We start from the raw sequence: 15,263 nt of genomic DNA, 5'->3' as shown, positions 1-15,263 counted from the left end.
TTGACTCAAAATCTGAACTCAAACTCCATTAACCAGCTCATTCTGGAGCATCTTATTAGTGAGAAGAAGAATAGAGAGATTGAAGTGAGGTTGCTTTGTTAGTTTCAATGGCCAGACAAGAAGAGGATCATTTGAATTCTGCCCCGACTTTAGCGGAGGAAGGACGTCGACAAATCAACGAGGCCGACCAAAAGCATCCCAGTGGGACCACGTTATGTGTCTGGGTGGTTGGAACATCTGGCCTTTAAACCGGCAATAACTGATTCTTTTGGCCACTTGACAGCAATAAAACAAGTTGTAAACAAAACCTATGTCTATTTACATTTACAGCAGACACAGAGCAAATATTTGCATTTGTTTAGTAAATGAGCAGGTAGTGTAAATGCTCCGCTGTGCTCTCCATTTAGCTGCTATAGATTCAAATAATCAGTTAATGAGTTACATAATATTGTATTACGCAATCCGTAAGCCCTCTCCAGCTCTCAAATCATTTGATTAATGCAGTAATTGATTTACAGTTTCTATCCACTTGATTTGAACAGGTAAGCGGAAGCCAGCCTTCCATTTGCTCCGAAACCGGCAGGAACCTCTACGATGTGTCCGAGGTTTGTCCCTGGGAGCTGGAAGAACCTCAGACTCCGTCTGAAGGAAAGACCCAGAAACATGTTTCCATCGCTCCTGGAGAAACCACCAGCGGCCGCAGAGGCAGCAGCAGCTCTGGAATCAGCAAAGGGAGCCGCTCCCACCAGAGGCAGAAAGCAGGCCAGTCGCCCTCCAACAGACGACGCTCCAAAGATAAAGGAGGAGAGAGGGAGGACGGAAGGGAAACGCGGAAATCTCGGCCACCCAGGTCACCTCTCCCTCTCAAGCCGGACGTCTGCCCCTGGGAGTTTGACGAGCAGCCCATGCTGGCGGGAGATTCAGATTCCATCTCCCCAGACCGGATCAGGCGTAAGAAAAGCGTCACGCCAACTGACGGCAAACCCAAGGGGCTCCACTCGGACTACTCCAAGTCCACGGGGAGCCTTTTGCAGCCTCCCTCCCTGATGGTAGAGATCTGCCCGTGGGATTACAGTGGCCCGCCCTCACCGAAGCAGGAGAAGCAGACGTGCAACAGCCCCACCACGCACAAGAAGAAACGGAAAGGCTCCAGCTCATCCAACTACAAGGCCGAGAGGGAGAAAGCAAGGGAGAAAAGCAGGGAGAGGAGGAGCTCCTCCAGCAAGCCGCAGTCGGAGAGGAGGCGGACCAGCCAGTCGTCGGAGTGCGGCGGGCCGGTTTCTGAGCGCCGGAGGAGCTCCACCAGAGACCCAGAGGCCATGGAGAACAGGAGGGGGGGCGAGCCCTCACACACCAGCTTTGCTCAGACTAAAAAATCACCAGAGAAGAAGAAGGGGAGCTCACTGAGTTCCAGTCACAAACCGGCGGTCACGGCAGATGTTTGCCCCTGGGACTTCCAGGAGCAAGACTCCGGGGGGAGGGCATGATGACCGGTGTGATGATGGTACTTTTTTTTTGTATTCACAGAGGACACACTGATAAAGACAGAACACTGCAGTTGACGAGGACGCTTTTCTCTGGGTGACCCGAGACGCAAGAGAACATTTATTCTGCTGTCCATCGACGCAAACCCAAACATTTGCTAAAACAGCAAAGTTCTCGTCGTTACATTGCATTGAATGCAACCTTGAAGTCACTTTAAAGGAGTTTTTTTCAGTCCGCACTTTTGCTTGCAAATTTTGTCAAAGTTACATCGTAGGTACGTTCTATCACACTGATTACATGTTGAGAAAAGTAATCATATGTATATTTACTGACGGATCCAGACAATCATGAGTCACACAGTAAATGCTTCACCGAATGAGTTTATCGAATCCAGACGAATGTTTTACTTTGTTGCACTGATGATATTCTACGTTACGCGGTAAGTCAGTGGAGACTGACTGTATAAGATGCTGATGATGAAAAGAAGCAGGCAGCGTGGGGGGGGGAATAAAAGGACTGTAGGGAAAAATGAGTTTTCAGCTCTGAGAAGCAGGACCAAAGCCCCAGACGCAGCTGTGATGTCATAACTTGAGGCCAAATGCATAATTCATAATACGATCTGTTTGATTAGTGGAACACAGGAGGAACAAAGGAGTGTAGTATGGCTTCATTTCAAAACGAGAAAAAAAAAACGTATCTTTCAGTAACGCCGCTTAATATACAGTGTGTATTTTTCTAAAAAAAAAAAATCATTGCATGTGGTAAACTGTCAAGCATCCAATAACTGAATGTTTATTGGTTAACTTGTACTCAAATATGGAACTTTTGATGTTGTTGCTTCAGGTATTCGTCTCCTTACGTACCACATGCTTCTTGAAATGACGCGCGTCGCCATCAGTGACGCACACACCTATTCAGACGGCTCACAGTTGAGCAGTGCTGAAATATCCACGAGGCTCTCCTTTCTGTTGATATTCAGTTACTGTTTACTCCATATTTCTCGCCCTGGACGTCCCTTCTCAGAGGCTGTAGTATTTCCATGTCTAAAAAGAAGAAAAAAAATGTGCTGGAGGACCAAAAGCAAACCTGACTAGGGTGGATGATGTGAATAATGCAGTTTTTTTCTGTCACTTAGTTGCCCGTTTTACATCAGCTTGAATGCACCTTCCTTCAGATCTTTGCACATGTTCAATCGCTAAAACCACGACTATGCATGAACGAAGTGGGGGTTTTTTTTGTTTGTTTGTTTGTTTGCCACTCTCTCGCTGACAGAAAGCGAGTCATTGAAAATTTGGACGTCGCATCCGGCGATCAGCCTCCCACCATTGACACCTAACGCAGCGCAGTCCACGCCAAGCGCAGCGCGTCAGACAACGGTAGACAGTTCAGCTTCATTGCGGCTGTGTGTGCATGTCAGTGAAGAATACATTCACCAGAAGGCTTTAAAAAAAAAAAAAAGTGTATATCTTATGAGATACTTAAAGAGGACTTGGGAGCACAAAGGTTTTTCAAAACTAGATGTCAGATGTTGTCTTTTATTTATCAAGCATTTTGAGGGAAGGACCTCCTGTGTAAATAATCTGTTTTGCCCATTGAGCATTCAGAGAGGTGCATCCTCGAAGCGAAAGGCTTGATAAATAAACATGACCCACCACTCTCTCTAACTCTCACATGGTTTGTTTGTTTTTTCTATCTGGTGGTTTAAGGCTGTTTGAAATGGAATGATGTAACTTGCCCACTTCATGTACTTTACGCTTGTTTTATTGTACAGTGTTGCTCCAAGACGTTACAACATGTTGTAGCATCCACGTGGGAGTGTTTACAGTATATTGTACATTCATATTGTGTTGCATGTACATATAGTAAATACCCTGTTCTCAACTCTGGATTAAATCTTTCTATAAAGCCCCAGTTTTGCTTCGAGACGTTCTCTGTCGTGTTCAGTATTGTTTGCGCGAGGTTTACAGTAATAATCCATCATGTCTTGATCAGTTGGATCACCTCACGGAACGAAACCAATCGGCTGTCTTAACATCGTGAGGGCGGTGCCAGAGGCTGTCTGCTGTTTCCTTATATGCAGTCGATTGAGCAGTCATTCATCACCAGAGGTACCAAGTGTACAAAACATCATCATCTTAGTAAAAATACTTTGAACGTGAAACATTACAGCCACTTTTCAGTCTTACCCTAAAAAAGAGATCTTCATCTTAACCCATCAGTGAGTAGGAAGGTCGAGTATATATTTCTCATACAAAGCAACGCATTCGTTAGTCTTTCAACCTTCGAGTACCTGCTTCTGTCTGCCACATTTCCAATTCATCCAGCCCTGTCAATTCTACTGTAGGAGCTGTTTGTCTTTCTTCTCGTCTGTACAACACTGCCACCATGTGGAGGCTCTTGATGCTCCAGATAAGACAGTTTTGGAAACATGAAGAACTTGAACGAAGACCTGTAGTTGTACAGTTGTGCTTTACCTTAGTATTTTCTACTTTACAACTCCATTTCAGAGGGAAATATTGTACTTTTTTTGCTCAACTACACGGCCTCCTTTTTTAGACAAACAAAACATATCGTGTAAAATTCAGTGCACTGATAGAGATGAACTCTTCTTGTTGTCAAGGTAAATTAGCGGCAACATTACAATGCCTCTCACATTTTAATGCAATTTAACGAAGATATTACTTAACTAATAAATACGTAAATATTTGATTTGTTAACGCATTTTACTGATGATATTTGCGCTTGACTAAAATGTTTAATGCGGGAACTTCAAGGAGTATTTCCACACTGGGTATCACTTTATAATTGCCACGATCAATTCTTCACCAGTGCCTACATTACCCACAATGCAATTTGGCCACTGAGTGACATCACTGGAGGCAGTTTATTAGACTACATGCAGCTTCCTCCATACACTTTAGTGCGTAAAATCGCTTGAATGACCCTTTAAAGGAGCAGTGCGTAGTTTTAAGGAAACAATTTAATCAGAAGAGAAAGATCTTCATCGACTTTTATTTTTTACGCTTGAACAAACTAAATAAAATTTGTTTGCATGACTAAATAAACACAATTTTAGGATGTATTTCTTTGTTTATATGTGGTGGACCCTGCCACCTTTCAAGCCTCTGGGGACCTTATTTTCCTGTGAGAACAGCTTGTTTAGTCAGTTAGGAAAACAAAAAATACATATCAGAGTTTGCATTATTACCTCATTAATATTGCAAATATTGAAATTCAGAGTTTGAAGCCACATGGTGGCCCTTTAAGTTCAGTGGAAGTACTTTAAAATGGTAGTAGAGTGAAAGCACTTTGTTAGATTCCACCACTGGGCACAAGTAAGAGCAAATAATACAGAATAAAGTTGTCAGAACCGGTCCAACAACCGGTTCCTGGTCACGTGTTAGGACCCAGCTCCATCCTGCTAAATTAATAAGCGGCAGTGACGTCACCCTGCAGCACCGGACAGGGCTGCCTCCGTGCGGGAACAGCCCATCCGACCTGACACGCATCACACACCAGCTGCAGAGCAAACAACACAGCACACACACACACACACACACACACATACACTCCAGCCTTCATTTGCCACCTTGTTAAAGCTGCAAACAGCGGTCCGGAACAATCATGGGCAACGCTCAGGTAAGAAAAAAAGTGTGTATGCTACAACTTCTCAGCTGTTTGTATCAAGTGCATCACCGTGGTGTCGCTGGATCGTGTGTAGGAAAACTCTCGTTTCTGTGCTGGACGGTCGGGTTTTATTTTGCGGTGATGTAATGGGATGTGGAGAAATATGGAAAGTCGTGGCGATGAGCCTGTAAATCAGCAGCAGCAGCAGCAGCAGCAGGATCACTGGAGCGTCATGATATAAGTTTCTGTCTCTCATCGGCAGACTGCGTGCTCACACTGTGTGGACAGTGTGAGTGCTGAGAAAGCTGCGCAGTTAACTCGGGCACAGACAGAGAAGCCCTGCCAGGCCCAGCAGCCAGCAGCCAGAGATGAGGAATTTCCCAGAAACGCTGATCAATAAGGCCGCATTGTATTAAACGAGGGGTGGGAGAGGAGAGGAGAGGAGAGGAGGAGAGGAGAGAGGAAAGGAGGAGAGGAGAGAGGAGGGGAGGCTGCACACTGCTGCTGCTGCTGAACCATGACTCAGCCGGCACAGCAGGGCTGCACCCTTTTCCTGCAGGGAGACTCGCTCTGCTCTGGATCTGCTGTAAAACATCCTCCCTGCACTCTTTCATCCATCTGACCGGAGAGCGTTATGATTATAGCTTCATACTGGTGTTTTTTATATCAATTTTATTATAGGCTACGTAACTTTCTGCAGGCTGCTTTCCCTGGTACAGTCTCTCAGTGAATTGACCCCGCGAAGTATAAGCTGAAGTGGCTGATTTTGTAGTTTTTCTTACATTTTTATACATGATTTCCATGTTGACTCTCTGCCCTCTAGCCCACCATAGTCCCATATGAGGACTTTGATGTCACAGCTGATATCAAGGCCATCAGGAAGGCATGTAAAGGTTTAGGTAAGTGTACAGAGTGACAGAGGTTTGGTTAAGTCCTCTAGAAGTTCTTGTATATTCTCTTTGTCTATTTGGGATGTGATTAAAGGACCTTTTTGAAAGAAAAGTACATTTTTGAGTCCCAACTTGTCAAAACGTGTTGCTTCTGGGATGTCGGCTGACCCGTTCCTACAATCCCAAAGTGAGTTGGGTAATGAGACTCAAACATGAAATGTTTTGACAAGTAGGATCTGTAAAGCATTCCTAGTTTAATAAATATGACTTCCCTAAATCAGAAATCAACTGATTTGCCTGATATGAAACTTGACATCTGTTGATACTCCACAGCACAGAACACTTTTAATTTGATAATACACACTCAAAAAATATAGATTTTTCCATCACTGAATAAACAAGCTGGTTTAAGAACACTGTTTGAAGCTAGAAAGGTGGCAGGGTCCGCCACATATAAACAAATTAATACAGTTGTATGTTGTCCTTTAAGGACAGTTTTGCCCTTTTTGAAGTGCCTGAAGTTAAATGTGTGCCAGACATCCTGCAGAGCATTTTGCAGAACATTTTAAGGCAATTTGTCAATAACGCCCGTCCACCGGGAGCTGCTGTACACCAGCAATATTATCAATATGTAGCCACTTCCTCCTTCTTTAAGCTGTTCCAGTTTCCATCTCTGCGATCATTTTCTACTGACATTACAAGTTATAGCCTCACAGAAACACACTAAACACATCAAGTGTACTTTGCATCATGATGAATGGCTGGTGCTAGTGTGACAGGCGTCAACGCACAGTGTCAAACCCTGTCAGTCTCATCTCCCCCACTGACCTCTGGTAAATGAGGTGATGAACGAGAGGCAGCTACAGCACAGAAATACCCATTCAATTTAAAGGGACATCAAATGAAATAAAATGACATGATTATGAGAATAAGCAAGTTGGCATAAATATGACACAATTTTTATGTCTTAAAAGGCTCCAGTATGGCCTGTCAGCTATGCATTACTGTATGTTATCACATGAGGTTCATTTATTGTGAATATAACATTCACAAACGGTGGTATAACCCAGTTTTAAATATATCTTTAGGTCTGACAGCCATTTCAAAGGTGCAATATGTAGGAATTGGCCGCCGATCTTACTCAAAACAAATAGCAGGCAGCCACAGTATCCTTTAGCTAATTAGCTCAATTAGCAGTGCAGCTAGTGACCCTGTCTGGGAGCTCGGGCGACCAGGGGAATGCTAGTGTTTACATCCTGAGCACAGGATGGGCTGGGCCTAGGTGGTTGTCAAGCTAACTTCTGCAACATGACACACAGGCGTCTCTAACATAACTTCCAAACAGTTAACTCTTCACATTCTGTCGACAGTTTTGGTCACTTTTCAACTAAAATTCATACACACCGCACCTTTTGATAAAAGTTGTGCTCAGGTTGAGTGGCACGATTCCTGCACAGCCTTCAGTCTTTAAAGTGCTTTTTAGGTGTCGAGCAGTGGTGCAGTATTGCAGCGATGGCTGAGTGCTCTTTGCTGGATTTGAATGTGAAGTTAACCCTTCGCGCGCGTGCTGCTGCGTATTCTCCAGGCACAGACGAAGAGGCCATTATTCAGATCCTGGCCAATCGCTCTGCGGCCCAGCGCGTGGAGATCAAACAGGCCTACTTCGAGAAGTACGATGACGTGAGTACCTGTCCGTCAACACCTTAAACGCGCCCGTACACAGAAACACTCGCGCATCACCGTCACTTCTGTGTTCACTGTGTTTGCTCAGGAGCTGGAGGAGGTCCTGAAGAAGGAGCTGACCGGTAGTTTTGAGAATGCCACCATGGCCATGTTGGACCCTCCTCACATCTACTTTGCCAAGGAGCTGAGGAAGGCCATGAAGGGGGCGGGCACTGATGAAGATGTGCTCGTGGAGATCCTGTGCACAGCCACCAATGAGGTTTGTCAATGTGGGATACTGTTGTTGTGCAAGCAGCAGGGTCATGGCACAATTAAGGTAAAATGGTATCAAGCCCTTTTCTGGCATGTAAGGCAGTCTATATGGCAGCGTGACTTGTTTCTCCACACAAAGTTCACCTTTGAGGGCAGTTTATAATGTTTTATTCATCAAAGGGGCACCCAAGAGGATGGAGTGCTCATCACGATCGATCATCGGATCATCGGCTACAGATGGAGTCTGTCCTCGCTGCCAGTATATTTTCTATTAATAAACCAAACTGTTGTTCAGTTCAGTGTTTTTTGCTGGGAGCAGTCGCCTGCTGCTGGACATAATGCAGATGGGAGCAGTGGGAGCGACCCAAAACAGTCAAGTTTGAGGCTATAAAACCAAAACTTAATCGGGCTAAAAGATGCTAAACACTCCAAAGATCTGAACTGTAGACATCTCTCATATTACACACAGTCATTTGATCCATCTCAAATATCGAGCTCTTTTTCACTCCCACCGAGTGGGTTGCAGGCTTCACACAGGTGAGCAAACACGCTTGTGTTTCGTTGGAACAAAGCGTGCAGCTGTTGGGTAATTACACACTCAGAGTTTTGCCATTCGTCCCCCTTAATCAGACTGAACGCAAGTCGAGGTGCATGTTGAAGTGATTGCGCCGGACGTCTCCAGTGAGTTTAAGCAGGGTTTGCACGGAGGCATCCTGAGTTCTGAACAAATGTGTGATAAGCCACGCCCACTTGCGCCATTCGGTATACCACTTCTGATTTTGGTTAAAACATGCGCAATGAAATTGTCGAAAATGCTCAAATTACTCTGGTGGACCTGTTCCCGGACTCAGCCTGAAGATGGCCATTTTCCTTTCTAAGCCCCGCCCAGTTTAACCCTTCACTGGTCAATATCTTGAAACCTATCAACAAGCCTTGTGGCACTTCTGATACACTTGATCCAGTAACGATCTACAGGAATTTCGGTAGCGATCAGGTGTAGGGTTTAGGAGGAGTTGTAAGAAATGTGTGTAGAAAAACCGTCATGGCGGTCTTTGACATCGCGCCCACCTATTGTGCCAAGTTTCGTGTCTCTAGTTTATTCCAGCAGCGGCTCTAATATCTCTAATCCTTATCTTCTTCTGCTCCTAACAGGACATCTTGAGCTACAAGCAGGCTTACGCCCAGGGTGAGCTTCCGTCCATGCTGACTCATCTAACGGCTACGAAAAATTGCTGCTCGTCTCGTACTGGAAAGCGCGGTCATTTCAGCAGCACATGGCGCAGAGAAACACTCCGTTGCACTTATCATAATGTTGTGGGTGTTTTCCACTCCTAAGGAGTGATTCATGCTGAAATGATCCATCGCTGACCACAAGTACAGTACGTAGCGTGTCCTCCTCGGGCTCCGGTTTCACTCGTCGCAAAATATCCTGAGCACTCCTTGTGTCTTCCCTTGCAGTTCACGAGCATGAGCTAGATGCAGACATCGAGGATGACACCAGCGGAGACGTGAGGAACTTGCTGATGTCACTGCTGCAGGTAAAGACTCATTATTTCTTTTCGCTTTATTTAACCGTGACAGACGCTAACAGCTCTGACAGTTACAAGGGGCGCCACGGCACACGAGGCGGCGCGAGTTTCAAGCACGATTTATATGTTGAGGTGGAAGTCTCTGTATCTGGAGGGGAGCCGTAAAGACAAGGACAGCAGTGCTTGTCTTCCTTTGATAATAGCTGGCAGGATTGTTCTCCACGCTGCGTCTCGCCCACTGAGGCGTTCGTCACACATCACATCATTGTCTGGCATGCCTCGGCCTCCATGCCTTCTCCGGCTTTCCAGCGCTCCCACCCATTTTTTTTTTTTTTCTGCTTCCCTTCTCTTTTCCTTCCCTCAGAAAAAGAAAAGACAAACACATTGTGACTCATGTTCTACGGCGACATTTATCCAGAGAGCCTCAATGGCCTTCAAATACTTCCCTCTAATGTGTGGCAGATGATTGTTATCCTGCTAAATGCCAGAGATTATTTTGTAATCCTTCTTTTTGACCTTTCCTCCGCTCGCAAAATCTTTTCCCCTCACCGCACCGCATACTTTATCCGTCCACTTAAACCTCTCCTCTCCCTTCTCTCCCCTCTGCTCTCCTGTACCCTGCTTTCTTTTCACAGGCGAGCAGAGACGAGGGCTATGAAGTGGACGAGGATTTAGCCCAACAGGATGCCACATCTTTGTTTGAGGTACTTATGACGGATGAAATCTGCGCCGCACAGTCCCTTCGAATTAGAGACCTTATTCACAGTCTGCCCTGAAAAAAAACAACAGTGTTTGTACGGAAACCTGATCCCAGACCGAGGTGGATGGCTGCAAAAATCTCACAAGTACAGGTTTTTATTAAATCAGAGCTTGTTTTGGTTTTTATTAATGCCGTGCTGTAGCATTTCTTACAGTACAGGATTGTGAAACCATGAAGCTTCATATTTTAGGTTTCACAGTAAGACTGTTCAACAGTGAATGTGTGCAGGGATGGTGATGTGGCAAGGTCTGCCAAAAATGTTTTTACTAACATTCTGTCTTCTGTAAAAAAAAAAAAAAAAAAAGACTGATCCTGAGTCGCTTCTTTTAGCATTGTGAGGATTTAGTGAAAGTGTCTGTCGAACTTTTTGATAGATTGCTGGAGTTATCGTCACTTTGATCAACCCTTCACTTTTCGTCTAGTGCAACCATCAGGTCGAAATTTGAAGGTGAAAGGCTGTTCTTTGTGGTGGTAAATGTCCCAAAAGACCAGCCAAGTGTCCACTTTACTGGCTTGAGGGTTAGATGGCTGGTTAGATGGTTTGCGTTAGAAAGAATGTCACCGCATTAGAGCCAATCAGAGGCAGAGTGTAGGCAGGCCTTTGAGGAAGTATGGTGGGAACGAAATATTGGGCCTATTGGAACAATGGCACAGCATCGCAAAGCCAGTTAGCAAACGTGAGCGTGCTGATGTGCTAAAATGGAGATGATCGTAAATGTTACGCCTGCAAAGAAGCGCACGTTACAGCGTCTAAGCCTAGCCTCACCGTGACGCTAGCATGGCCTTAGACTCGTGGGCCAAATCCCAATACACCACTTGCCCGCTACACCTTTATTTTGCTTGTTAACCTCTAGAGGTAGGGCGTGCTGATTCTTGTTCGGAAAGAGGAGTAAGGCGAAGCGTTATGGCTACATGACGAACAGAGTTTTAGCAGAGGCAGGGGGGAGTATGAGAAGTCTGTTGTTTCAATGTATTATGCACCTTTTCTGTATAAGGTGCATAAAACAGTCACTGCTACTTAGCTGATGTTGTAGTAGCTATCTAGCTTGCTAACTAAAGTTACATTTATTGCTGTAATCTGCATGATAGTCCTGCATTTTGACATATATTGGAAATGCCTGATTGTGTCTCTTAAACACCATTAATGACAACTAATGACATGAAGGTCTTGAGGGCCTCTTCTATTTCATGGGGAAGATTTAAACCATCAGAGGCAGGAGGGTAGAAGTTGTAAAAATTGACTGAGGGGTAAAAAGAAATGAGACTGAGCGTTAGTGTTGTTGCCGTCGTCATGAGGTTATATAATCATCTTTAAAACTCTTTCCATAAAAGAATGACACAATGTCACATAGTCTTGTTTTCGCAGTGCCATCCCTACTTTTCACCAATCAGGATAACACTGTACTCACCATGTTCCCAGAGCCCAGGAATTTGAGTACAGGCCCCTTACTGATGGGAATGCCGACCAAAAGTAGCAAATATTACTCTAATGCTAAGACATAAACTCACAAATGTCGGCATGTTATTTCCTGTTTTTGTGCCCGTCAGGCAGGAGAAGGCCGATTTGGCACTGATGAGTCGACCTTCACCTACATCCTGACTCACAGGAACTACATGCAGCTTCAGGCCACCTTTAAGGCCTATGAGTCGGTAAGGACACACAGCTTCCTGCCCAAAAAAAAGCGGGTTCTGCGAGATGATTTCCGACTGACCTCGCCTCATCTTTGGCATTGTAAGGTGGTCTTGTTATCTATATCGTCCTCTTCTTTTCATTGACTTGCTGTCTTGCAGCTTTCAGGCACAGACATTTTGGACACCATTGACTCTGAGGCGACAGGAACTCTCAAGGAGTGCTACATCACTCTGGGTAGGTTACACTGCGACAGGATTGTTCGCAAGCCCTGAAATACACACTCAAAGACAAGTTCTCTTGATGACACCCGCCGCCTTTTTTGTGTTTTGTAGTCCGCTGTGCCAAGAACCCTCAGCTTTATTTTGCCCGACGCCTTAATGCCGCCATGAAGGGAGTGGGCACCGATGAAGACACGCTCATCCGCATCATTGTGGGCCGCTCTGAGGCAAGTCCCTGTCACCACACGGCCAAATGTCTGATCTCACATAGCAGCCGCATAGTAATTTAATGAATCATAGAGATGGCAGATCTTCAAAACCAGGAAAAACGGGAGTGAAAATAAACCCACATTTGAATCCCAACATTTAAAACAAATCTCTATGCTCTCCTCCTATTTTTAAACAACTCCAAAGTAGAGCAGAGTCCGATGTGACTGGTGGTGTTTAGTCCTCCAGAAGGTCCGGCTCTGCATCTGGCTGTTTCGAAATTCAGGGCAGTCCGTTTCAACAAACACAAGCTCGCAGTGAAAAAGGAGTTTGTTGTGTTGACAGCAGTGTCATGTTGTCCACCCGACAGATCGACCTGGAGACCGTGAAGGACATGTACCTGGAGAAGTACGACGTCACCCTGAAAGACGCTCTGGATTCCGAGTGCGGTGGCGACTTCAAACGCCTCCTCATCGAGATCCTGCACTGAAACTGTCACACTCTCACCGTCTTCCCACAGGCCTTATTTTAGCCAACGCAACACCCTCTCTCCTCTGTACCCGCTCATCCTTCCTCCTCCTCTTCTTCACCGTATACTCCTTTCTCACTCGTTCACTCTTTCTGCTTTTCGTCTTTCTCACGTCTATTCTCATCTCACATCTTAGAGACAGTCAGTTGTATTCGCAGCATGGACCAAAAAGCAGTGCATTATCATACAATACAGCGTTTCACACATAAACTTACACTCATAAGCTTTAAATACACAGTTTTGCCAAGAACATCACGCCGAGTGGAGACTGCCTTACTGTTTTAACCCAGTACAACCGAGGTGCATTCAGTATTTGTTACCCCGTTGACAGCGTTATTGCAGCCTCGTGTAACTAATATGGAAACCGCGCAGCTGAGCATTGCGTTAATGCGTTTATCCAAACCGATGGTCGTCATTCACAATCAGCAGCCTCACAGCCTTTTTTTGTATTTCAGCTGTACTTCACCATTTCGAGCGCATCCCAAAGCTGTAAACGCCGAGAGGCTGCCGCTGCTCAACACACACCACGCAGCCTCCTTCGTTCCTCGCTTTGTTCCTTTGGTTTCATCGTCATCCATTAACTCCACCACCGTATAAGCCTCAAAGATGCCTTTTCATGGGATGGTGGCGACATAATTTCCTTTATGCTGCAACACTCAACACTTAAGTGCCGAATTGTCACGTCTGATCTCTGTTATCTGAACGCTTTGAAGGATTCATTATACTAATGGCAAAAAAACAAAACAAAACAACACTTCTGTCAAAAAGCCTGAACTCTAAAGTACACACTGTTTTTGTAGTCACATCCTGAGATGATATCTGGGATTTTTAACTTTGTAGTCTTTTCTTCAATCACAGCTCATGTTTACACACTTTAACAAACAGTTGCTGTTTTTTTCTGCTATCATTGAATAATAATAACTTAATAACTTTACCTATAGTAAATATAGTCCTACTTCATAATTGTGTAAAACTTTGAGATCATTAGGTGATAATGCTAATACTGAAAAACACGTATATTTGACTCTGTAACCCCTGAAGTACAGTCTGCAATCACGTGTGGCATTGTATCTCAACTGAATCTTGTCATAACCAAGATTACAGTGATCTGCATTACTCTTAATATTGGTTGTATTGTCAAAAGTAAATTAACAAATTGAATTATATGAAACAAGTCATTGTTAACATTGTGGTATAAGAACATGGCATATGTATGCAGTGATATAATATATAATAATAAATTTAACCCCACCAAAAAACTAAAATAAAATCATGTTGTATTCCTTTTATATCCTGTAGAGGGCAGTATTGCACCAGTAGGAATAAGTCTGCCCTTCTTTTTAGGAATAAATATCTGGACATTGGTGAGATTACAATGAAAGGAGCAAGTAAGTATTTATATACTTTCTAGTATGTGCAACCATCATGTGATCAACACTGATATTCTTGGTAATCAAGCTTTTCCTCTGATTGTGAACATACAAATTTACTGGTTTGCTTACTATTTCATAATGTTTGCGTGTCAGTGGCCTGTAATTCAAAGCCATATATAAGTTGCTTTTTTCTTTTTTTTTTAACACAACATCCAGCCCCAAACATTTTGTCTCACTGCAGAGCACAGAAACCTCTGGGCGAGTTAAAGGCAGATAGAGGAGAAGAAAAGTTCAAAAACAAGCGAGAACTGCTTCCAGATGCACGGACACAGGAGCAGCCGATTTCTCACTTTATTTTCCCACAGCTTTCTTCTTGTCTTCCTCCCACTCCCTTCCTCCATGTCTTTTTCACTTTCTGTTGCCTTGATGTAAAGCTTGTTTCAGTATCGAGGGCAAGGTTTGGAGCGTACCTGCCCTCCGTGCATTCCTGCTACCTGTCGTGTACAGATGCAGTCTGCGCACCATATGTGGCCCAGTCGTCCCACCGTCCACCTCATGCTACACTTTAAATCTGGCAGCCTGTCTGCTGTAGACTGTGAGCTCCATGCATGCCTGTTAAAGCTGGGGAGTGTACATTCCAGGCAGTGTATGGACATGAGTATGAAGTGTTAGAATCACTTTTCAAGACAAGTCAAGTCACATTTTATCTATTTTGCCCAAAATCGCAAAATAACGGCGCCTTAGGGAGCGTTACAGTCTGAAGCATCAAGTCTCAATATATTGTATTTTGTTAAAGAAATGATCTTATTACAACAAGGATTCATTTCTTAATAAAAACATGGAAGGAACTGGAGTTGCTGGGATGAGGGTCGATCTTTGTGTTTAACTTTTTAGAACCAAGACCGTACACAGGGTTTTGATATTTGGATTTCCCCTTGGAAATGAAAAGAAAAAAATAATTGTTACCGCAAAAACTTTAGTATACTCTCCCTTTAGCGAAGAGATAAACCGCTTAACATTCCCTCTTTGGACCCTCCTCACTCCCTAATAACTTTCATAAAGTTTCCTAGAGGAGCT

At 44.3% G+C, this 15,263-nt stretch overlaps 2 protein-coding genes across 5 annotated transcripts in view; both read left to right on the top strand.

Moving 5' to 3' along the window:
- Nucleotides 1-3,396, top strand: part of LOC119010972 (probable G-protein coupled receptor 158) — a 73,830-nt gene extending 70,434 nt beyond the window's left edge. For 3 of the 4 annotated variants that reach the window (XM_037083657.1, XM_037083655.1, XM_037083656.1), the window contains exon 14: nucleotides 543-1,487. In XM_037083657.1, coding sequence (XP_036939552.1) covers nucleotides 543-1,487 — 945 coding nt within the window. Of the gene's footprint in view, nucleotides 1-542 lie in introns of all 4 variants that reach the window. The other variant, XM_037083658.1, reaches the window with a different exon arrangement.
- A 1,532-nt stretch (nucleotides 3,397-4,928) lies between these two features.
- On the top strand, nucleotides 4,929-15,039 carry LOC119011687 (annexin A13-like). The gene is made up of 11 exons (XM_037085013.1): nucleotides 4,929-5,124; nucleotides 5,936-6,011; nucleotides 7,588-7,682; nucleotides 7,774-7,944; nucleotides 9,090-9,123; nucleotides 9,396-9,475; nucleotides 10,102-10,170; nucleotides 11,775-11,876; nucleotides 12,018-12,093; nucleotides 12,192-12,304; nucleotides 12,655-15,039. Exons 1-11 carry the CDS (start codon nucleotides 5,110-5,112, stop codon nucleotides 12,772-12,774), a joined length of 951 nt encoding a protein of 316 aa, XP_036940908.1. The 5' UTR covers nucleotides 4,929-5,109; the 3' UTR covers nucleotides 12,775-15,039.
- The last annotated feature ends 224 nt before the right edge of the window (nucleotides 15,040-15,263 follow it).

This window comes from Acanthopagrus latus, chromosome 21 (genome assembly GCF_904848185.1).
Source record: "Acanthopagrus latus isolate v.2019 chromosome 21, fAcaLat1.1, whole genome shotgun sequence".
NCBI lineage: Eukaryota > Metazoa > Chordata > Actinopteri > Spariformes > Sparidae > Acanthopagrus > Acanthopagrus latus.
This window is presented reverse-complemented; position numbering and strand designations above follow the sequence as displayed.